Source organism: Chamaea fasciata, unplaced genomic scaffold (genome assembly GCF_029207755.1).
Source record: "Chamaea fasciata isolate MVZ Bird 193981 ecotype frontalis unplaced genomic scaffold, bChaFas1.0.hap1 SCAF_16, whole genome shotgun sequence".
In the NCBI taxonomy this organism is placed as follows: domain Eukaryota; kingdom Metazoa; phylum Chordata; class Aves; order Passeriformes; family Sylviidae; genus Chamaea; species Chamaea fasciata.
Window position 1 is genome coordinate 12,306,328 of NW_027094101.1, and position 25,775 is coordinate 12,332,102.

General features: G+C 40.4%; 1 protein-coding gene across 36 annotated transcripts in view; it reads right to left on the reverse strand.

Annotated features, from left to right (window-relative positions):
- The window catches only part of RBFOX1 (RNA binding fox-1 homolog 1), a 1,151,565-nt gene that overhangs the window by 256,431 nt on the left and 869,359 nt on the right, over positions 1-25,775 (reverse strand). For 2 of the 36 annotated variants that reach the window (XM_066197698.1, XM_066197697.1), the window contains exon 1: positions 16,598-17,230. The exons of 30 other annotated variants lie outside the window; for them this stretch is intronic. Coding sequence is in view for 4 of the 6 variants with exons in the window: in XM_066197699.1 (XP_066053796.1) it covers positions 6,732-6,875 (144 nt within the window). In the remaining 2 variants the exon portion in view is untranslated. Of the gene's footprint in view, positions 1-6,731; positions 7,110-16,597; positions 17,231-25,775 lie in introns of those variants that run through there. 4 more of the 36 variants (XM_066197699.1, XM_066197689.1, XM_066197695.1 and 1 more) reach the window with 3 other exon arrangements.

A 25,775-nucleotide genomic window follows, 5' to 3' on the forward strand; every position in this document is an offset into this window, starting at 1 on the left:
TCACTGAACGCTTCAGTTCTTACTACAGTACCTAATTTTGATTCTGCCTGTGTTCAACACAACGAGAAAGAGCAGGATCAAAACACTGTGAGATCTCCCCACAGCTGGAGCCTGCTCTAGTGCAAAAGACCAAAGGCCCAACTACAACTAGTCAGGATAGCACAGACATTAGATATGCTATTTTCCCTAATTAAATTCACTGGGCTGCTGCACTGACAGAGTGGGAGGGGAAGCAAAATGTAAAAGAAGTCAATGGTGCTGCACTAGGCAACTCCGAGGGAAATGAGCAATGCCAGCAAGGAAATGACAGCAGGTCCTCAGGAGAGCTCTTGCGCTACACATCACACTTTAAAACTGATAAATCAATCGCACATGCACCTTTAAAAGGCAGGAAAGCTTGAAGGATTCTTGGAGGGTGTTGACTTCTCCTTTCCACCAACATTATTCTAACTCCATAAAACAAGGTGATAAATTCCAGTGTCACAATTTTTATCACTTTCATTTATACCACCTATTAAATGCTTCAAAAACATTTTTAGCAGGACTAATATTAACATGATCATCGTGCCGACTCAGAAATACACACATTGAAAACCCAAAAAAAGAAAAAAAAAAAAGAAAAAAAAAAGAAAAAAAAAAAAGAAAAAAGTCAGTCTAGTTTTGAATGGATATGGTCAAAAAAATCTAAAACTGAAATATCTACTGGCTGCCCTGAGAAAAACCCCTGCTTACATAACCACCACACACTTTCCTTGGCATAAAATACCACACCACTTTTTCTTTTTTTTTTTTTTTTCGGAAAATATCCATCCATATACATATTTAGCAAATATATTGAATGGGGATAACTTACAAACAGCACACAACGGAATATCCAGGCATCCCTTTTTCAGATAAAGCGTTTTACAATGTTCAAAGAGGTCACTTAGAAAAAAACAATGGTTCTAAGCCAAAAATATTCACCTGCTCCTGTCACACGGAAGCTCCTTTGCAACTGCTCCTGCTCTTATAGTCCAAAGCAGCAGGTAACCTTCTTAACAGATTCTTCTGGTTTGTTGAGGGGTTTTTGTGTTTGGTTTTCTTTTTTTGGTTAGGGTTGTTTTTCCCCCTCCTCTAGTATTTAAAGAGGAGAGTACTTCACTAAAGCACCTCCTCTCGCTTTTGTAAGAGACTGACCTTGTTTGACAAGGCTGGAGTTAAATGCCCCAATCCAGCTCTTGTTCAGAATGAGAGCTGCTACAGCACTTGATCTCTGAGCCACTTCTCATTAGCCTCTGGAAAACAACGGAGCAGCTCTTGGGAGACAAAAGATATGTAAACATGGAAATTGGGCTTCAATCACACGTGGAGTCCCAAATACCAGCTCTCGAGTTTATTGGTGAATGTCAAACGATCTTATTTACCCTGATCAGGATAAACAGCAAGACATCATTCCTGAAATCCGCATTAACAGCACTCCTGGATGCAACAGCTGCACTCCCACCTTTTGAAGTCTGCTTCATTCACACACTGAAATTCCCTCGGAGTGCCACAGTGCCCCCTTAGGTACAAATGCATCCACAGGATGCGCTCTGTAACATGGCAGTTCCTTTTCTGTTTGAACAGAGTGCTATAATTTGTCTGACATGGCACAGCCTTTTACCCTACACATATGAATAAACAAGCACCGTGTTTCTCTTGGGGCAGCGAAGCTGGTTAAATGAATCAGAAAACCCTGAAAATATTGCCTACCCTCAGTCCATCAGCTACTGGACAATTATTCAAGGCCCAGCTGTAAGAAAAACAGATGGTGAGTGAGCATTAGTACCGTGGACTTCTTTGCACTCATGCAGTCATAAGCAGAGGTTGTACGTTCTCACGTGAAAATTGCCATGAAATAGCAGAGAGAGGAACAAAATCGTGCAAAGACTCCAATTTATAAGATAACAGATGCTTAAAATTTCCAAGAACTTAAGTCAGAGTAACTGATTTTACAGGAGAGCCACAAAGTGAGCACTCTAAATGGACCAGGCAAAGAAAGGCAATGTTCTCATGATTGGTTTAAACAGTGCCACCATAAAACATCAGTTACTGAATTCAGCTGACATACCTGAACCTTTGAAGAGTCACTGAAGTATTAAATGCAAAAACTAGATACTTAGAACTGTAACTGCAATGGTGGCATTCAGCAATTGATGTGCTTTTGCTCTATTAAAAAACAAAAGTTAAACTGTATCCGGGAATGGTCTGAATTGTTCATCCATTCAATTCTTTACACAATTTTAGCACAAAGATAATCTGTTCTAATCCTTATTCCATTATTGACACTATTGACTACATCAATTGAAAATGCTACCAAATAAATCAACGTTGAATTAAGCCATGAAGAAAGAATGTGATAAAAAGTCTTTCAGGCTCCTATAAATCATCAGATCCAGAAGCATGACATAAGTAACTGAGAGGGGAATTCAGCTTTTCTCCATAGCCATAATGCTTAAGGCCCAAATGAAATTACACTAATTTACCATGTAAGCAGAAATGGAATAGCTGGGGTAGAGATGGAGGTTTTTTTGGTTTCTGCTTTGTTTTCATGGTGGATTCTTTTCATCATTGATATGAGAGCTGTACCATGAACTACTTTGTTAAAGACAGAAAAGGCTGATATTGAAGTTTCAGTTCAATTGTTTTCGATCTGTGAATGTCCACTATGAGCAATTGCTCCATTTAAGAGGAATTACCCTTTGTACAAACCACTTCACTATTTAAAACAAAGCACATCTATCATCATTAAACTGAAAAAAAACCACCAAAAAACAAAACCCAAACAATTCTAAAATAATGACAGCAGCATTGTACATGACATGGAATATTCCGTGATGTTTCAAAACAACAGTTTGTTTTGTCACTTCACTTGGAAAACCTCAACAGAATAACAAGAAAAACAGACCACAGGAAAACATCAGTTAACAGAGCTAAGCCTCCATTAATATACCCCAAAACCCAATTTACCAGCAGTCAAGATTTTGCTGAAAAAATTACTTCAGACCATTTGATGTAAACTTGTGGTCAGAAATTGGGTTTTGCACTGATGTGTCATATTAAGGAGAAGAGGAGAAAACAGATGCGTGCAGCTGTTTCTAACCCCATGGAATGTTACCAAAAGATAGGGTGCACTACAAATGCAAGTTCCCTTCTCCTGTACCTTTAAATATTGACACTAGGGAAAATCCTCACCCAAATGCATCCAGACTTTCCCAGCTGACCCTGTCTTTACAGTGACGCAGTGAAAACTTCCAAGGCAAAGCCCCACGTTCTCCCTCTGTTGTTCACTGCTGCCACTGACACAGCCACTCTGGTTTTGATCTTCTTTGAAAAGTCACTCTGGATTCCCATAGTTAGAACCATCTCATGAAGAAAATGTCCACATAATTTCAGACCATTTCAAACAACCAACTCAGAAGGATTGCTCAGTTTCTCTTGGCTTTTTCAAGTGAATATCTTATTGAGAGTTAATCTGTAAAATGACCTAGGCCTCCTCTGTCTTTTACTTATTTTCAGCTTTATTTTCAAGAGTTAAGATCAAAATATTTTTAGGTAAAGCATCCTCCGTGCATAAACTGCTTTAAAAAAAAATCAGTTCCTCACTCTGCTCTTAAAACATTACACACATGTGTAAAGTGAAAGATATCTGAGCAAATACTCAAGTTTCTAACCCTGGAAAAACTAGTAGAGCACTTCTGCAGTACACTGTGAAAAACAGTTTATCCATTTATCCTTACCAAATTGGCCAAACGGTAGCACTTGCACAAATAAATAATGGCCAATTTTAAATGACTACCAAAACACAGATTTTCCCAAATTATTAATTCAGCTCCACAGAAAACCAGCATGCTCGTGACTATGAGGATAAATAAATATTTTGTGACAAAGATTGACTTGCCTATCTTGGGAAGAATGTAATACCTTTCACAGTCTTTCAAGAAAGACATATCTCCCATTGTAAAACTTGCACATGGCAGAATACCAACGGAGATGCACAAAAATAATTATCTTCATAAGTTCTAAATAGACAGCAAAGTTTAACAACTGAGAGCCCAGTTGTAATACAGATGTCTGAGTTCATTTTAATTGAGGTGCAAGTGAGCAGATATATCTCAAGTGCAATTTTTAGAGAGAAAAAAAATACTTGATAGCTGCACATAATGTCTCTTTGCTGCTGGTCACAGGTTGCACAGGCAGGGGGGATTCACTAGTTATTAACATGCCACATAAAGCTTTTCTGTTACCTGTATTTAAGACCGACAGACAACTTGATAGAGAGAGAAAAACATTGACAGTGTCACTGAAATACTGATATTTGCACTAAACATACAAAGCAAGTATCTTTTGTTGGTTTGCTGTCTGATAGAGGAAAAATAGAAAACAAACCCAAGTAGGTTACCATAGTAAAAGTTTATTAATGTTTTTCAAAAACAAGCAACTTCTTATTCCTTTTCTGTTTAAAACCAGAACCATGTTATATTGGCTTTGCAGATGATGCCAACTCAGTCCTCTCTGCCTGGATAATTTTGAGATAAAGTAGCTTTGTTTCTAAAGAAATATTTAACCAAATGCATAAAACGAGAGATCATATCTGAATCAAGAAAATGATTATCTGACTCTCTAGGAATTCAAAATAACTATAATACCTACCAGCAACCAAAAGAAGCAACAAGCACAGAATTATGAACCTGCCACAATTTTCATCACAAATTTAGCAGACTTTTCAACCTATTATATAATTGTGATTAGTACAGGCAGGATGATTCTAAACTGACAATAGGATTAAGGAGATGAGAAAGCAAACACTTTAAAAAAATACTTTCAGTGTGGCAGTTAATCCACTTAAAGAGTTAAAAATTATCCGCTAGATATAGCGCTTTGTAAAGTGCATTAGCAATCACTTCTCATCTCTCTCTCAGATGGAATAGATGCAATTGAACTCCCTGTTTTAAAGTATTCATTAGAGTTGCACAGTTTCTTAAACCTTAAAGCAGTGCCATGCTATAGATGTGTTTGCATAATGATACTGCAATATCTCACCGAGGAAGGTTATTAGAACACCCAACCTCATCTTGATGTTATCCTTTATCAGCTCCTTGTGTGGCCATGTTGACCTCTCACCTGAATTCCCATTTTTCCTTTCAAAAGCCCCATCTTGAACATACAAACTGTTCTTTGACAAACTCAAAACAGCAAATCCAGAACAAAACACATGAGTACATTTTGTATGTAACCGCTAAGGGCACACTGTAGTCACACTGGATCATTTAAGATGAACTATAAATGCCATTCCCAGAACAGATCCAGGATACAGAATTACCAAGAATGTACATTTTAGTTATGACATGCAAATTACTGAAATTTAAATACATCATATTTATCTGATGCAAATTTTAATTGCAGACATGTGAAACTCTCCCACATACATAGATAATCTAGGGCGCATGCAAGAATCAGTTATTCTGCACTCCTAAGCTGGAAGTCAGAAATGGTTTATACTACACGATAAGAGGAAAAAAAAAACCTACAGAAGGATTTATACCCTGAAAATACTGGAGCTCTCTTCTTTCAGCAGTAACAGAAAAACAAATGTCCTCAAATAAAAATAAGCTTTAAATCTATTTTATCTATTCTTTTGGAACAAAAAGAAATACCATACAACATGCTTCAGGCATTTGTGAATGCAGAAATAAAGTTAGAGACTTTCAGGGAAGTCAAAATGCACAGAAACTGTTGTAGTGGAAGTTGGAAGAAATGCCCCTATTTGTTTCAGTAGGCACAAGAAAATTTTTTCCTCCAGAAGTTTCAACAGAAGTAACAGAATAAACAGGATTAATCATTTTTGCATGATAACACATTTCTGTCTTGGCTCTACATACTTACTAGATGACTCTGTAATGGTGGATTCAGTTATAAAATACAGGAAGATACAAAGATGATTCCAAAATACTAGTTTTTTTAAAAAAGTACTATTATCCAGTTATTACACATTAAAACAGAGGGGGGGTACCAAACATTAAATAATTTAGGAAGAGAGAGTGGGAGGAAATACTTTAAAAAATCCTCTAAGCAAAAATTAAATCAATTTTAAAAAAATAATTTAAAATTGAGTAGAAATTGGTATTGTTTTGCTGATAGCCAAACATTTTTTTGAAACCCAGTCCAATACATTTCAGCAATAGAAATATTCTGCACAGATATATCTTTATAAATCATCATTTTCCCTGTGAACTAAAAATCAGCATGGCTTTAACCAGCAGCATGTTTTGACACGGACTTAAAATTGCTGTCTTCAAAGAAGGCTTAAACAAAATTGCCATTGGGCACATTTACATTAGAAGTATAATTTATGCCTGCAAGTGAATAAAGAGCTGTCCTTTATGGCTGAAACTCTGCTACAGCATCCACGAGAAACGCAGGCACAGTACTGTGTTAAATATCTGTAATCATCACCAACAGAGACACTGCAAAAAAAAAAATAAACCAACACCGAAATACCAAAAGATCTGCGAAGGCTCAATGCTCCGTTAAAAACATATTTTCTACTCACTCTCACATTCTCAAGTGCAGGCACAACACTCTCTCCACACGGAGGGAGACATTTATACAGTCTATTCACACAAAAAAAAATACCTCCTCGACTGCAAATCCCCCAAACGACGCTGACAAAGCAAGCACTGCGAGGAAAAGGGAAAGTTAAGCAAACTTACCTGCTGTAAGTACATAAAAGTCAAGGCACAGGAGAGCTGGGGACACATGCCCACATTCGGCAGTGCCACGCAGGTTGCACCCGTAAGGGGATGCTGCATGGTGTTGCTCTGAAGTCTACGTAGAACAAGTGAGGGGGCTTGCATGCAAGCACGTTTGCCCTATCTTGTCACTACGGGTTGGTTGTTTCTTTTTTTTTTTCTCCCTTTTTGATTATTTAAATAAGAAACGGTGTTGCTCGAATGCCTCTCCTCTCCCCAGCGCTAAAGCCCCTACATTCGTTTGTCAGCTAAGGCAACTTGGTAGGTTTAAACTAGGGATTTTTAACAGAGAGGAAAAAAAAGAAGACACAGCCTGCAGCCTATTGATGAGCAAATGGAACTTCCTCAATGACAGAGAGCTGAAGCTTGTCTCACAACAGTAGCTGCTGACTAGGAGAGAGAGAGAGACTCAGTGAGGCTCAGTCGGCTGGTGCTGATGCTGCACAGCTTCTCATTTGTCAAATGGGTCCTAGGGCAGGGTCTTTACCACTCACCAAAATTCAAATACTGCATTTTAAAAATCCCTGGAGAGGATAGGAAAGGAGAGAAAGTGAGCGTGCTCCATCGCAGGCATCCATGAGATCTGGGCAATTAGTGTCATTGCCCAGCTGGGACTGAATGCCTGTTATGATTCTGCACGCACACAGACACACTCACACACTTCCCCCCTCCCAGGACACCTGACTGGAAAAGGGCTTTCCCCTTCTAAGAACACAAGTATGAAGCACAAAGTAGGAAAGGGAAAGAATCTTGGCTAGTCAAGAGGATTCCAGCAAACACACAGTGCTATCAGCAAGTGAGCTTTTTTAAAACACAAATTAATTTTACATCTACATTTCATTCGCTATCCAGCTTCCCAGAAAAGCCTATAAAAGCATTTCAGTGAAACTGTGCAGGAGCTGTGTAACCACTGCAGCAGAACCACTGGGAATGAAACAATTCTATGGCATACTGTGTCTACTTCACTGGGGGGAGGGGGGAGCACACTTGGATAAAGATTGGATCTTAAAATTGGTCTAAAGCCCATCTCATCTAAAATTACAAATTTATTTGACAGCTAGTCAATCTATTATCAAGGACTGCCCTATCAGGTTACATGGAAAAATTACATTTGCAATTTTCAGAATTTAATGTTTACTTTCTACTTTGAGAATGATACCTCAAAATTAGTATTCCACTCTGGCCAGCTTTTTATTCACCCCCCCCACCTTTATTTTATGGAGTAATAATTATTCATTAGTAGATCTAGTTAGTCTTTATGTAATAAAGTAGGATGTGACCTGCAAATCAAATAATTTATACTACAGCTTGTCCTTGAGGTCCTATATTACAGGTCTTTTTTTTTTTTTTCCCTGAGATACAACTCAAGTATAACAGAAGATATTACTATTTTTAATTAGAATTTGACAAATGAATTAAATATTAATTCTTCAGGAAAGAAGGTCAAACCTCAAAGAACTACCTGAGGTTTTTGAAGGGGTTCCTTCTTTTAAAAGGACTCTGAAGAAGATTTGAAAAGCACCTATTTTATAGGATACATAATTCCCACAAAAACACATCTAAGACCAAGAGTTGAATGCTAACAACAATAAGGAAATAACCATAGACAAGAAAAGTCTATTTCATCAACAGCACAACTGACTTGATAGAAGATCTACCCTTAAAAACAAACAATGGTCGCCGCTTAACTGGAAAAAGAATCAAAACACGTCACTGCAACTCAGGTGTTACACAAAAAAAAATATTTCTTTTTTAGTCTGCATGTGCACACATACCTGCACCCACACAAGCCTCAGAGACTGATTTAGATCCACAAAGTCCTCATGCAAAACTGAACATTTTCCAGCAGAATCAGTTATTACGTAATTTTCTTTCTCAAAAGCAGTCAATGCAACAAAACCAATGTACTCATAACTCAGTAGTCAACACCAAAATAATCATGCACAAACTTACAATAAAGAAATTGGGTTTGGCTTAGGAAACACCCATGCTGTTGCATTTTTTTTTCATGGATTCATCTACTAGAACAGCCCAGATTATTTAATCACCCAAAAAAAAAAAAAAATCACCACCAAAACAACCCCAGACAAAAACCCCAAACCACCAACCAAAAAGCCTCTCATGTCACAGAGCAAGAGCGAGTGAGGAGGAGGAGAAATGAACCCTCTCTGCGCCCTTTCTCCTTTTTTCATTCCATCTCTGTGCTTTAAGCAGTCTCCTGTTCTGACAGGAGTATGTCATGCCTTTCTTCATCCTTTTTTATTTTTTCTAGCCCAGAAAGGCTGTTATTCTACAAATGCCCTAAGCTGAGAGAAGTTTCCCCTCAGTTCAGTTTCATATGAAATACCATAAATAATACATGGCACTTTAATGAGACCTTATCAGCATGTTTAATGAAAAACAAATACGTTATGTAAGGTAACCAACTGCTTCTACATTATGTCAAAATCAAAGGCAGCGTGCTTCCTAGCCAAACAGTTTGGAACTATATAAGTCTATCTAATTTCCCAAAGTGAGGTTCTGGAACATGGTGATAGTCAAGCAAAGCTTCTTCTGTCTATTGCAGTATTTTACAGCTAAAAGGACATCCATAAAACAGATTAAATTCTTAAAAGCAGTGTGTTGAACAATTACTTCAAGAGAATTTAGCACTGTCAATGTAGCTAACAGTCACTGTAAAAGTGAAATTCTCATTGGCCTTTTATCCTTAATTTTCACCCAATTCGAAGTCAGAAAAAGATGACCCACAAATACTACAGATTCCTGACATTTGCATAATTATGTTATTAAAACAAGAACAGTGATATCTTAACTATCCAAATTATCTATACACAGAGAAACAATAAACATACATAATTCAGCAGTGTAAGAGACCTAAAAAAGAAACGCAATTCTTTAGCCTGATATATGCTCCTTCAAGAGATGCAGGGGAAAGTCATTACCAATTTTCATCCCTTCCAAGGATAACTTGTCATTATGTCCAAAAAGAAAAAAAGGTAACAAAGTGTGTTTTATTTTTATAAATATAAAATCAATGTCTCTTCTTTAAAGCCATTTCCTTGTTTACACACACTTTTGTCCCTAACCCAGCCCATTAATCACCCCCACAGTCCCAGTTATGGCTATATATACCCTAAGTGCCACCACAGCTGTGCCAAAGGGACATGAATGCCTGTGCACAGCCTGACCTTCCCTGCCCCAGCACGGGGACAGTGTCCCTGTAACAGCACCAGGCACTCCCACAGAACAGCACAGAGCCCAGAGACATCTCATCTACAAATTACTAACAACTCCATTTTCCCTTCGTTCTGCCACAACCGGAGGGTGCAGCTGCTAAGGCCACTCCACCTTCAGCACATGGCACTTCCCACCATCCTTCTGCCCTCTTGGGTCAGGAACTGAACTCACCCCACACTCAGCTGGGAGTATGATCAAGTATCTATCAATTAACAACAAATAACAACATTTAAAAAAAAAAGAAAGAAAAAAAAAGCTAGCCATCTACACTGCCCACATCAGCCTCTGTGAGAGCTCCTAGAAACACTCTAGGAGATAAAACCTTCTTCCACACGAACAAAGGATCCATCTGAGGTGCAATGTCTACTACACCACCATGAGAGGCAACATTCCTTTCTCCACCGTCTTTGGCTTGCTCATGTCATGGCTCATGGCACAGGCACAGAATTTGCAGACAGGCACCTCCTCCCCACATTCATTGAGAACACCATTTGAAAAAAGCCACCAGCAAAGCCTGGATCAACCTCGAATATGCAAATGAAAACATGAAAGCAGAGATGCTCTGAAACAAAGCAAAAAGGACCAACAGCACTTCTCACACAGCTGACCTACAAATCCAAACCCACTTATATTTGCAATGCATCTGTTCATTTAACGTGACATGTTCTATTTAAAATCAACCACTCAGTTTATGGTGACCTGATAGTCAACTTCAAATTTTGCATTTCCAGACCTTTGACCTAGAAGTTTACCTTTGGAATTACCACAGCAGACCATCTAACATTCAAACCATTTCCATCAAGTAAAGGAAGGCTCTGAAACAAAACACCTGCACCACCACACACCATTTTACACCTCAAACTCCTCTCAGTAGTAGCCTACATTAAGAAGCTCACACACAGAGGAGGCATGGAGTATTCCAAGCATTGTGTGCCTCCAGACATCAAGTGTTAGAAAAAATAAATCATGGCTGCATATTAAATGCTCCATGGGAAGAAGGTAGTTTCTTCTCAACTTTATAAAATGGCTGATGCAGCACAAAAATAATTCAGGCAAGTGGCATAGAATTTAATAGCAGAGCAGTCCTTTCTCTAAACCCTCCTTATCTAATACCACATGAAAAAATAGCTCCCAGGACTGGAACCAGGAAAAGCAGTGTATTAGAAAACTGAATGTATCAGTAACATATTTTGATAAGGTACTATCAATTATCAATATCTCTGCCTCTATTTCACATGGTATTCAATTTTCTGTAGCTATACTATATCTTTTTAAAAATAAAGTGGGGAAATATAAGAGTTTTTCTTTTATATTCTGTATTGTCAAAAAACACTAAATAAAAGGGCTTCCCTCAGTTCTTGCAAACTAAAAGGCAACACCTCATCCTTCCAGTGGTATTTTCTTGTCATGACTATCCCTATTTCTAATATCAGGTTTCTGTTAAGATTGCTCTCCTGTGGGAGGTTTTTGCACAAAGATCAGGACATTACAGAGGCTCATGCTTACCTCAGACAAGTAAGAATCACTAATTTTCTGTTTCTATTAAGCACGGTGTTATATCCATTGACTTCTCCAGTACTTCACACCCAATCTCTCCAAAGCCTCTGTAGCACAGAGTTTTAACCTCTTCAGCACCACTCATCACACGTTTCACAAGGATTCAGCATTAACTTTACATTTTTCACAAAAGAAGCAGCCAGGAGCCCTTATTCGCACCAATCTGCTCGAGGGTGGGGGGGGGAAGGCAACAAAATAAATAAAAACATTCAGCCTTTAGAGAGTGAGGGGCAGTTCCGAGCAGGACGCGTGCGTTCCTTGGCAGGGGTGCTGCCCCCGCTTTGGGGACCCGGTGGGGAGCCGGGAGGGTTGGAAACAAGGCAGGTCTGAGCCCCGGGGGCGGTTCGGCTGCGCGAGGGTTCGCTCCGTGCGGAGCGCGGCCGGGAGCGCTCCCGCTCCGCCGTTCCGGGCGCTCCATCTAGCGGAGACACGGCTCCTGCCGGGGACACGGGGATTTACCGGGGAACGGGGCTCCTGCCCGAGGGGGACACGGGGATTTACCGGGGAACGGGGCTCCTGCCCGAGGGGGACACGGGGATTTACCGGGGAACGGGGCTCCTGCCCGAGGGGGACACGGGGATTTACCGGGGAGCCGGGCTCCTGCCCGAGGGGGACACGGGGATTTACCGGGGAGCCGGGCTCCTGCCCGAGGGGGACACGGGGATTTACCGGGGAGCCGGGCTCCTGCCCGAGGGGGACACGGGGATTTACCGGGGAGCCGGGCTCCTGCCCGAGGGGGACACGGGGATTTACCGGGGAGCCGGGCTCCTGCCCGAGGGGGACACGGGGATTTACCGGGGAGCCGGGCTCCTGCCCGAGGGGGACACGGGGATTTACCGGGGAGCCGGGCTCCTGCCCGAGGGGGACACGGGGATTTACCGGGGAACGGGACTCCGGCCGGGGGGTAGGACACGGGGCTCCGGCCCCAAGGGGGGTGGCACGGCTCATGACAGGGGTCAGGGCTTCTGCCGGGGAACGGGGCTCTGGCCAGGGGGGACACCGCTCATGCCGTGAGAACGGGTCTCTGGCCCCGGGAGACGTAGCTGATGACGGGGGACGGGGCTCCGGCCCCGGGGAGACACGGCTGATGCCAGCGCCGGGACACTGGCGGCATTCCCTGCGGACACCGCTGCCCCCCCGGCACTGCCCCTAAGCTCCTTGGGGATCGCGGCGGCCCCTGCTCTCTTCTCTGCCTTCCCGGCCGCTCTCTCTGCTCCAGCGGCGCCAAGGCTCGGTGTGAGACACGGGGGAGGCAGCGGGGCCGCTGCCTGGAGGAGCAGAAGGTCTGCGGACGCGCTGCTCGGCCGGTGGCACACGGAGCACGGCCAGGACCCAGGAACGGCTGCGCTGGGCAGAGCGGGGGGCAGCGAGTGCAGCAGCACGGGTTTAGCCAAGTTTAGGATGATGTGCCATTCCGTGGTCAGGGAAAAAAAAAAAAAAAAGTACCCAAATAGCTTTATTTAAACTGTCACCTCTAAACTTGGGAAGGAGGGACATAGGCGGACGCAAGAAGATGAAACGGAAATTGGTGCCGCAAAAATCCTCAGTCAATCCCAGTCTCACCTCCCTTAGCAGAAAGGGAATGCAGGCATTAGGACATTCATTTAGGCACCAGACGTTTCATTCAATGCTCACACCCCTCATGCATTACTGCCACAACACCAAATCAACTCTTACAAACATTCAGAGCGATTCTTCAGGTCTGACGCATTGCTACAAGCCTGCATCACAAAGGGACCCCTTCAACACAAGGTGCCCAGCTTAATAATTAACGCTTAGTTTATTTCTTATATCACAATCTCAGAAACACAACAAGCATGCCACGTGCAATCTCGCCCTAGAACGCTTTTCCCCAATTCCAGATGAGAAGACCCGACAATATTACCCATAGAAATTAACTCAATGAAATTTAAAAACTTAGGAGTTTTTAAAAAGTAATCTAAAAAAATTAAGTCATATTAACCACAGAAAATTCTGTACACTTTGTTAAGCTCCAGTCCATAGAATGGGAGGGCTACAAATTACTCAAAAGAGAAGTGTACAGCTGGACTTGAAGTGACAAAGCCTACTTTTCCCTGCTGCCAGTTGTGGCAGTTTGTCAAGTATCAGACAGGAGAAAGAGGGTATTCGACAGTAAAGTCATACCGTGCATGTTTCACTTAAATTTGTTTGTATACAAAATTTTGTTTTCTTATTTTATATAGGCACAAGTTACTTGCAGTCCTACACTCTCTATTTTGTTCACATACACAACACTTACTTTTAACTAAAATTTTCACAAGTTCATTATTCTACAGAGGCGTGCCCCATTTTTTTTTTTTTTTGGGGGGGGGGGGGGGGGTTTGTTCTCCATAATTTGTACCAGCACTTTTCTGCTGTTATAAATTCACAAAGAAAGAATTTAACTTTGAAGACAAGCTGCAGGGGCACATAACTGTAGAGCTTGTTTCCATGTAAAAGTAATAAAAGTTTAAATAACCAAAGTACCATCAAATGTAATTGTAGGAATACATAGTAGGACAGCATAAACACAGCTCAATCAACAAGTTTTTTTATGAAATATTATTAATCTCTTAAAAATTAAAAGGATGTCAAATTTCAGAAGGAGAATAAGTGATAGATTAATTATGCTATTAGGTAAAGGTTGCCCCTTTTTTTCTGTAGGAATTAAATTAACTGGACATCAGCACAGTTTCCTTCTACAGTGAAACCACTTCTTTTATTATTCTGTCCACATCTGGACCACCCCTCATTTATTCTGAATCTAAGTCCACCATACTTAGTCCTCAATGCTGGACTCATTTTAATGTATAAGAGATAGATATTAACATGCTCATATATTGAACCAAGAAATCCTCCCTGTCTCCACTTCCCCTGTCCTTTGCTGGCTGCCTGCTCCAGAGTATGGGATCCCTCCAGTGCAATGAAGGATTCCTTTGCAGCTCCCTCAAGGACTTTGTTTATCATCATCTAGCAGCAAAAAAAATATTCCTCATCATTTTCACCCTACCCCATACCATGGGCTAAGTCATTTCCAAATTTACCTCAATGCCTCCTTCATCTCTAATTCTTTCTTTTGGCTTTCAATCTGAATTTTAACTAAAACTTCAAATTCTTATGACCAAGCCTGACAGGTTCTAGTTAAATACCCAGCTTCACCCAAAGAGATAAAGATCTGACTCAGGAGAACTAAAATTGGTGGGTTTGTAGCTTTAAGCTTCAGTTTATACTGAAGTGCTACCAAGGCTTTCCAAGGCGGGCACCTACACACTCTCCAAAACCCCATTCCAGAAGAAAGATATTTGATGCCATGACCCAGTCTCACTCCTGTGCCAGAATCTAGGAGGAAAAGGTTGTTTTGTTTTTAACTTAGGAATTTTGGCTCTCTAACCCTTGCAGAATGACAAGCACAGGCGTGGAAGGAGTTTTGCATATGAAATTGATACAAAGCTGCCTGTAAAGGGATATTTAGCTTGAGATAGGGACAGAAGTACCATGTGAGAAGGTCCAATTTTATACGCAGAGTCAATACTGGCTTCTTGCTTTTTCTTCTGGTTTATCCACCAATTTTGAATGAAGCAGTTGCTTTTTTTTCCTAACTGCATTTCCCCCTCAATCCTCAAGGGATCCTGTCCTTTCCATATTACATTTCCAGTTGTTTCATTAGCGTAACCTCTTTCTGTTCATGAGGCCAGCATCAGCTCCCTCCTCTCTTCACACTCTAATTGGTCTTTTTTTTTCATCTTTTCCTACTTCAATTGATAAGGTGTCACACTCCACACCACTGAGCTTTTTTTTTCCTCATCTACTAACTAGAGTCTGAAAATCCATCTACAATATTTTCTCAAAGCTGTTTGCTTTCATCAACGCTAATCAGCTCTCCCTTGTTGTGGTGGTCATCCTTCTCCTCCTACCTGTCACTCCTTCCCCTCTAACCTTCCTTAATGCAATGAAATTCACGCTGGAAACACTGAATTCACTCTCCTGTTCCTCTCTGCTGCTTTTTGGAACTAATGCACTGTTTCAGCATAAAGTTCACGTTCCTCATCCTCCAGGATTCAGACCATCCAAGACTCAGCATTAAATTCTACTCCTCTTGAGAAATTACACACAGATTACCTGACATTCCTCAGTTTTTCTAAGACCCCTCTCAGTTTTCTCTGTCACAAACCTACAATCAGACTCCTCCACCCAAGCATCAAACAACATTTCACTCTGGATGGGACCTTCACCTCCCTTGCAAAGGGATTTCCAGGAAACAGAGCTCAGCACACACTGCCTGTGCAGGGCAGAATGTACAAAATGCTGTGCTGAGTGTTTTGCACCAGAAATAGGCTGGGCACACTGCAGAGAAGCAGGTTTGCTGCAGGAGTTCCTTATTGTGAGCACAACAAAGCAGCACTTGCACACCAGCCAACTTCCCTCTGACTACCAAGAATCTCCCAGTCACAACAAGCACAAAAGGCTTCACAAAAAACCCATTTGGGCCTGACTTAACTCTCCAAACTAATATTCTGTAGCTCCAGCCAACAAACCCAACTTCTCTTCTGGGAAAGGTTTCCAAATGGACATCCCAAGGGCACAAAAGGAGCAGAAACATTTCTCATATTAGGTCAAACAGGTACGTTAAAGCTAGCCAGGGGAAGCACATGCCCTCCTCTTCAGCCAGAGCCTAGACGCATTTCTACAAATAGTAGATCTCCAAAACTTATCCTCAACTTCTGCTCAAAAAATGCAGAAAAAAATACATCAAACAGATAAAATTATTCATTAGCAAATACTGTATTTAAGTTAAGGGATAGAGAACTGACAAGCTTCAACTAACCCATTTTTCATTGTTCAAAGCAATACAAAGCCAAGACTTTACAAGTAACTTACTTTCCCCAAAGTTCAGGAAAATATATCCATACCCATAAAACACCCATGTTAAATAAAGAGCACAATTCTGGACAACTCCTGTGCATTATCACAGAGACAGTAAGCATTTAAAATCAGGTAAGTTGCAAAACTATTCACATCAAACGCTCACATACCTGTTGTTCCTCTCAGCCCAGCACAGCGCAAGTTCTAACTCTGCCAAACCTTTTATCAGCTCTGACCCCCCGGGCTCCTCCCAGCACAGGTGCCAGTGGTGATGGAGATTGCTCTGCTGCAGGACACTCATTGGGATCAGCTGGGAATTGCAGCCGGGCCACCCAGGTGCCACCATCAGGTCTCGGTCAGCACAAGCCACCCCACCCTCACCCAAGGGGTTGCACCTCTAATTGCACATCTCATTTAGTGCCTCCCTTTTACTGAAAGACACCCCCAAAGCCACAGACCTTCCCTCCCTGTGCACATAAATCTCTTCCTGCTCCAAAAACAATCTTGACCCTTATCAAGGTGCAGCACAGATCTCACGGGGTCATTATGTGTGTTATAGATGCAGTTTTACCACTGGATTTTGAATTTTTACTTGAAGCCAGTATTATTGATATCAAAACTACATTCCCTAATGCTGGTAAGAAACGTTTCTGGGGTGCTACAATCTTACCTATCAACAAAAAGCTAAAATAGCGAATCTTGGAACTGTCTTCACTGGTATAATAGTTAAGAGCAAAATTAAATGCAAGGACTGACCAGTAATCTCCAGCCAGGGCAACTTTAGGATCCCACAGATAAACAAAACAGCAGAAAAACAAATACCAGCCAAACTAAAACCAGCAGCTAGACTACAAATAACAGACAGTAAAATATCCGTAGCATTGTTTCATCCTTCATTTACCATAAGCCAAACTGGTTGGAACTGGTGGAAGTGTGAGCAGTGGGTGAGGGCAGTCCTGGGCTCTCTGAACACAAAACACCTGCAGTGCTGCAGAGAAGGGAGCAGGAATATTTCCCTCAAGAATTTAGTGATGCCTTTCAAGTTAAACCACATTGTAAGTTTATCACTCTATCTAATGTTATCATTTTTCTACAATAAAATAATGCTAAAAGAAGGGCAGTTAGATAATCACTTACACCTGATAGACACGACTGATCCTCAAAGAAATTTCTCTAGACTTAAAGTTAAGGTGTGCTTTCATGTACTCTTCATTCTTACTTAAATATTTCAGCACCGAGTGCTGAAAAGTCAATATGATTTTCAAGACTGAAATAACACGGAAAGAAATACATTTGAAACAAGCAAACTTTAACAATCTTATTTACCTAAATCTTGCCAACGTAATTCAATTGCCGTAAAATACTTAGTCAAGGAGCTAGACAGCCTTGCTGCATAATTCATCAGTCATTTTAATCCTATTGATGAGTATCAGGTTCTCTACAGAAATGCTTTTAAAGAGTGCTTAAGAAAAATCATTGTTAGTTAGGGAATTACGAGATGTATTAGTAACAGATAAAACAATCCAGCAAAACCCACCCTATGGCCTCTGGAATGGCAAATGGTATTCATATAAAGAACACTTGTACCCCTGAAGTCTAAACTGCAAATGCTAATGCTTTACATAAAAATCTGAGTTAATAGGTTCTCCCCAGCATTTACCTTCACTGAAAAACACTACATGCAAAGATGAATTTGCTCAGTTCTGAGGTTGCTCCAGATCTCAGTTACTTGCAAGCTGAAAGCAACAATTTGGTCAGCAAAATGGAGTTGTACAGGGGTTGTACAACTCAATTACAGTTGTAATTAGGAGTCCTAATTTCTGGAGAAACTTTTAGTTTTGTACTCTTTTCACATTACCCACCCCGAAATGATTTTATATTATCAATAATGACAAAAGTAAACGACATACTTTACTAAGACTCTGAACTAAATAATAAAGCCTAGAAAAACACCAGAACTAAGTTTATCTGTGTAATTAGAATTTCAACATCCTGACTGTTTTATTCCAGACATGTTTCCCATACAGAGCTTGACCCTCCCTCAGTCAGCTGAGAATATGCATAGGCAAAACAGCACTGGAATTACTGAACCACAGAATAAGAAATCTTTGGTTCCTTGCTTTCGTCTGTTCTTTTTTGTTCTCCAGCATTCATCCCTGCTCCAGCAAAACCTTGGAATTGTGAGCTGGGGCAGAACAATCAGCTGCTCCTGCAGGACCTGCACACACAGCCCCCATCTGCTCTGGGATGGGAGAGATGCTCAGAAGAGGCAAAATCACGAGATTTCCAGCCATTCACTTCTGGGAGTTATTTATTTAACTGCTGTTAGTCAAATTTGAGCAGGTATTCAGACTGCCTTGAAAGGGCCAAAGCCATGGTCATGAAGAAAGTTCCATTTTCTCTGGCCACCTCCCAAAGACTGCTAGAATCTCTTGAGAATAATGCCTTTCATGCGTTTTCAGAAGAAAGTACAGGCAAATGGCCTAAAACTCAAGAATTTAGTTCCAAAGTTTAAATGTATTAATTTAACCTTGAGGATGTATCTCACATCTCTGGACTAACCACGTGATGCAAACCCCTGCCTCTAGGAGTGATGTGGCAAAGAGGCTGTCCCCACTCTGTCCCCAGGTCACCCAGGCCAGCCCTGGGGCTCAGGGGCTGATGCTTCTCCCTATGCCAGTGCTCATCACACCTCACTTGTGCCCAAATGTGCATTCAGTGAGATTCTCTTGGGTTTGAGAGCCACAGGAGCCACCATCTCATCAGGTGTGCCAGTGCCCACATAATATTTTTGGTGTGCTATCACTACCCTGAATTAGTGCTGCTTTCTGCATCTCCTGAGCCAAACTAAACCCAGCTTTAGTTATGTCCCATGGAATTTTAATTTGTGTGCCAGTAACTGCCCACATCATATGCCTGGAGAAAAAAACAGGAGTTTATATTTAGGAATTTCTGGGTTTCAAAAGAAGAAAATTTCAGTTGCTCATGTCCTCAAGCTTACAAATAATTTCTATGTAGCTTTATTGTTAAATAATGACTGTGTGACTTTCTGAAAGTAAGTTTACAAACACAGCTTTCCTAGTGGCAGTGAGGAAGTGCCGTGCAGGGAATAATGGGTTTTTGTGGGGGATTAACATTTTAATTTATTATTGTCTTTATCTGTTGTTATTGTAAACGGAGTATTTGCTAATATAATTTAAATAACTCAGAGACACCATCTGAAAAATGAAAATTACAGATATATTTAATGCAACGAATTTACTGATCCCAAGCAATCAAATGTTTGATTGGTTTAGTGCCAACCCCACCAAAAAAAAAAAAAAAGAAAAAAAAAAAAAAAAAGCTGATATTCACTCTGCAAACTTTCTTCGCTGGAAGTTTAAAAAATTAAGTAGCACAAACATATTTTAACAGGCTTTCCACACTTGCTACAATACAGACAGTAGTAGTGGGGACTAGAGAGGGATGAGGTCAGTGACAGGAAGGAAAATGTGATTACCTAATTCCCATTCTGCTGCCAACTCTGACCTTTGGATTCCATTTCAAATCCAGCTATCGTGTTACCAAAATAATATACTACAGCATGGATACTGTTTTGCTAATATGATATGTAGATTCCTGATAGGAATTTTATCCTTAGAACTAAATTGCGGTTATGCCAATTATGATGTATTTTTATGTGCATGTGGCACCCTATTTCAGAACAGGCTGCAGCATTTTTTTTCCCCTTGACATACAAAGAGCCTGAAGAAAAGAAACATCAAAAATTCAAGCTGAATTCCATGTCAGTGCTTGCAACTTGAGTTGATTTTCTACAGCAAATTCCAAATGGTCATCTTCCATTAATAGATTCTTAATAGATTCATTTGATGAATGATAAAGTTTCAAAATCTTAAAAAAATTCTTGAAGAGGGTAAAAGGACATTCAGTCAAACAATACAAGTGCAAGATACATGGACTGAGATTTGATTTGATATTAATATTTAAGAAGTAGGATAAACATTCCAAATGGCAGCTGTCTGTGTGAGGCAAGCCATGCTACCTTCATCGGAAATGTGAATTTTGAAAAAAAAAAAAAAAAAAAAGATCATTTATTTCCAAAGGTAAGCTGTGAAATATTAATTCTCGCAGCATGTTACTAGCTGGGCCTTCTAACCCTCGGTAATGATCATGAGAAGGAAAACATTGAGACGAGAGACAATCTCACATTAATTGCATGTGGAAGTCATGTGTTTTAGGCTGCCTAATTTACTGTGAAACTGGAGGGACAGAAGGAGCTGATGAAGAGAGGGCAAAATCCATCAGACTTGCTTAAAATTTGGTTTTAAGAGACTCTTTACAGAGGAATTACAAAAATATCCTTTCTGGGATAAAGGAGATAAAGCAGCAGGTGAGGCCAGCTGGAAGCACCCACAAAAGGGTCACCTGGGCACAGCTCAGGGGCAGCAGCACCAAAATTCCCTCAGTGCTGATCACATCATCGAGGCTTCTGTGGTGAACAGCTGCTATTTGTTATTGATACTTGCATTCAGAGGCACTGGAGAGAAAAAGATTTGTTTGTCAATTCCAGTTTCTGATCATTCTGCAAGGAAATCACAAAAAAAAAATTGGCACTTATCTCCAGGTACAATTGATCTCAAAAATGCGATATCCTTCAATTAAATATGTAATCTTACTCCTTGCTTTCGTCTTCAAGCACGAAAAAGTTTTAAAACACTAGAAAATACACTAAAGGATAATTTCTTCCTCCACTGAAATGTCTGTTTGTATTTTCAAAAAATTAGCCCAGTGATTGGTCATAATTCTCTGAAATTATGAAAAACATCACAAACATCCTATTTCAAACAAATAATTGTGAGGAAAATATTTTAGTTATTCAAGCAGGACATTGACTGGATTTACTGGGGATAATTACCTCTAAGAAAACATTCTAAGCCAGAACTGATTGGAAAGTGGGAGAGTTCTTCACAAGCCAGTACCCACACACTCACTGTGTCATCTAAGTGTCCCACCTACTGAATTCCTGAAAGAATTCCTAATGTCAATGAATGGAAACAGAAAAAGCTTTTGCCAAGCAAGAAAACTGACACTTAAACACAAAAAATTACAGAGGCATTAGAAATTTGGAGGTCATTTTCAGATTTTGCTTAGATGAATAAAATTTAGGAGCAAATTCTCTTGAAATCTATAGATCACAGAAGTGTGTATACTAAAATCCAGGTGATAAAGGGAAAATTAATCACAAATTGCTCATGGCATGCAGAATTTGTGGCAGAAGCCTGCTACTCTGGAGTCTATTTCAAGAAAAACATCCTCAGAAATCTCAGACTGAAACACAAAACCACCTCAGTCTTTTTCTTTCTCCAAACAGGTGTGAAATGCAGCTCAGCTGAAAATAGTGCAGTTCCGACTTGCAAGTGAATTAAGCTTCACAGAATGATAAATAAAACGTTCAGTAATGTGCTTTTGGTGTGACTGAATAAGGCATCTGGATAAAATTGAGAACTATAGGAGAACATTAAATCATTTTAAAAACATGCATGAACTTCAGAATGATGCTGTCATCACATTATTTATATTCTAGACAGACCAAAGAGCTATTATATTTCAGGTCTTTCATGGCAAAACAAAAGCTTTACACAAGTAATATTAAGTATTTAGATGCTTTCATGCAGGATTTATTAGTTCATATTTTGCCCTGTCTCTATATTTCTCTCAATTTCAGCTGCATTTTTTTGTCATCTTAGCTTTATACTTTTGTAGTTTGGTACTTTTGTTTTGTTATGTATTATCTGATGAACAATCTGAATTCACACAGAGCTGGATATGGCTGAGAGAACTTACCCTCCCTAGATCATCCAAATAAACAAAAGCAAGAGCCAAAGAAACATAGCAGGAAAAACCCCTCAGATTTGTACTATTTAGACTAAAATATCTTTACACACCTTTAATGTTTATCTGAATTAACCATGTTATAGAATAGCCAATAGTAGAGGAAGTTATTTCACACAGTAAGACATAAACTGTCTTTTGAAAGATTTTTTTCAGTACTCTTCCTTTACAAAGACATTTAAACCTTCGCCATAAAATTAAATGTGTAAAAGAACATATTTCATTAGAAATGAACATCATAAATAAAATGGTCACAAAAAAATTAAAATAATTATATTCTTCTATAATCACCACAGTTGTTCTTTCATCTAACTTTTAAAACACAGGTTTCCCTGAGCTTCTCTCCTTGATCAGGGCAGTGCTGCTCTTTTTGGGTTTCCTGTGACTGGGATTTTTTACAACAGTAGGCCAACAATGCTGCTGTTGGGCTTTACTGCATTTACCAAGGCAGAAACTTACTCAGCCTGAAATTTTCCACTTGTCCCTAACTCTTGCCCTCTCGTTCTGCCAACTCTTCTGACTATAGCCATCAAACCTTTTACATAGTAACCTTTTTTAACTTGCTTCAGAGCAGCTAAATGCACCAAGCCATCAACATGTCAGAGAATTAACAATTCCAGCTCAAATAGTTCTTCTTTCATGGGGATCTCTGTACCAATCTAACAAACGTTTGCTGTGTAATATAACCACATTTGTTGATGCAGCATAAACCTACAGCTAAATAGGATTTCATGTTCTGTTTAAGCAAAACAAACAAACAAACAAACAAACAAATCCACCTGTCATCAACTAAACAGCAAAGCAATATGATTTAAAGCATATTTGTAGGTAAACAAATATAAATTATATTGTAGGGTTTGCATAACCACGATTGATTCAACCGAGAGAAGAAATGAAAAGATTCAGCTGTGGCTGAATCCTGTGTGATATCAGGGGTTTTCTGGCACCGAGGCACAGGGGAATGGGGTTTGCTGGTGGCTGTCACACACCCCTGGGTGATGCTGGGTGATGGCACACTTCAGGTGATGCTCAGGCATTTCACAAGTTGTTGTTCTGATCATCTGAAAAGGGTTTTGATGACCAAGGATGGAGCACTAAGTACAGAGGGAATAACACAACCCCAAGGTTGTCCAGGAAAACTGGACTGTTTTCTTTGAACCAGATTTCACAGAACTCCTCAAACAGAGCTCTTGATCTTCTGACCCAAAAGAACTTTGAGAATTCCTCTCTTTGAGAAGTGGGAGATGAGGTGCTCAAAATGTTCCAGTGAGCCAGAACAGAGAAGTGAATTAACTCCTATTCCAAAGTGTGATGATAGGGTAGATCAAGAAGATAAAGAATAAAACCAGCAAAAGATTATATAGCACCGTCTTGTAATAGGTGTAAAAATGCACATATATTGATTCAATAGATGATTATTCAAGCATACAGCAATTAATCTTTATAGTGATAGAAGCAACAGAGAGGAAAGACAAAATCTGAAGCTACTTTAAACTTATCCTATCAAATCCTTTCAGGACACATCAAAGATTTTGTGTTCTGTTGGTTCAAATACTTTCATGGTGAATTATGTTTGAGCAGTCTCTTCCCTTTGAAACAGAAGGTAAATTTTCTAATCCTTGTTATACATTAATTACCCCTTATGTATTTTCATAACTAGCCGGCTATAGGAAAATTACCTTACTGGTTTTTACAATAAATGCAGGATTCTTTACTGGAGAAACCACCCACATGTAAAAGCCGTGAACACAAATGCTGACAATCAGTCTGACATCCAATCTGTTTCCAGCCTACGGCCACAGAAATAGAGCACTGCACATTCCAAAAAAAGACCACTAACATTTTCACCAGTTTAAAGTACATTAAAACTTCTTTTATTACTCAGAAGCTTTGCCTCTGCTTGGTTCATCCTTCCTCCAACTCATTCACATGTACAATTAAAAGATGATCACCTAAAGTTTTTGTACTGGGGTTTCAAAGGATGATAAGGCAGCAGACTGTCACTGAAATTCAAGGCATTGAGTCCTTAATAATTGTCTTTAATAGCCATAACTGTAATTTGAGTACATCAATGACAGCAATTGAGCCATATGAATTATGTGTTGATTTCCAAATAATCAGTAATAAAAAAATTGTAGGATATTGTATCTCTCAGATAAGAGAGAAATGAAAAGCAAAAGGAAAGGTGAAACATTTAAACAACATGATTATTATAAAGCATGAATACCATAAAGCAACAATGTCTATTAGAATTCAAAATATCTTTGTGATACAGCATATAAAAAGGGGTTTAATGAAATCGTAATAAGATGTTTGAATAATTTGTCCTATGAACTGCAAATCACAAAACATCAGGAAAATTTATTACTCACAGAATACAGGAGCATTCTGGGAATGATAAATTCTCAAAGGGGTTGGGAGAAGAAAAAAAAAAACAAACTTAAAATCAGACTTCAACCATTACTCAAAGCAATACAAACCCAAAAACTAGTACTGAAAATGCACTCAAAGTGATGCAGTCCAGTAAGGAAGAGGATGAAACATCATCGGGGGGAGGCTGGGGAACAACTGGCTGGAAAGGAGCTTTAGGGAAAAGGCCATGGAAGAACAGGAGGACAAGTCAACACGAGATAACAACGTGCCCTTGCAGCAAACCACACCTGCAGCATCCCAGGGTGTGTCAGGAAGGCCCTGGGGAGCAGATCCCAAGGGATGGGATCCTTCCCCTCCAAGCCAGCAGTGGAGGGGCCACGCTGGAGTTTGTGCTGCCCAGGAGGAGGGGATGGGCAGGGGGCAGCCAGCCCAGCACAGGACCAGAGGATGGGGCAGGGGATGGGGGATTGGACCTGCAGGAGGAACCACTGAGGGAGCTGAGCTTGTTCAGCCTGGAGAAAAGGAGACTCAGGGGTGACCTTATCACTCTCTACAACTCCCTGAAAGGTGGCTGTGCTCAGGTGGGGTTGGTCTCTTTTTCCAGGCAGCAACTGACAGAACGAGAGGACACAGCCTGAAGCTGTGCCATGGGAAATACAGGTTGTATATCAGGGAAAAGTTTTTCATGGAACGAATAACAAAGTACCGGAATGGTCTGCCCAGGGAGGTGGTGGAGTCCCCATCCCTGGATGTGTTTAAAGAAAGCCTGGATGTGGCACTCAGTGCCAGGGTTTAGTTGAGGTGTTGGGGCTGGGTTGGACTCGATGGTCTTGGAGGTCTCTTCCAACCTGGTGATTCTGTGAATTCTGTGAGAGGCTGAGACAGCTTGGCCTCTTCAGCCAGAGAAAGAAAAGGCTCGAGGGGCTCTCACAAATGCACATACACTCCTGAAGGGACGGAGGAAAGATGCAGCCAGACAATTCTCAGTGCTGGCCTGGCTAGTCAGAAGAGGCAATGGGCACAGACTGACGAACTTTACATCCTATTTAAATATCAGAGAACCTGTTTCCTGGGAGGAGAATC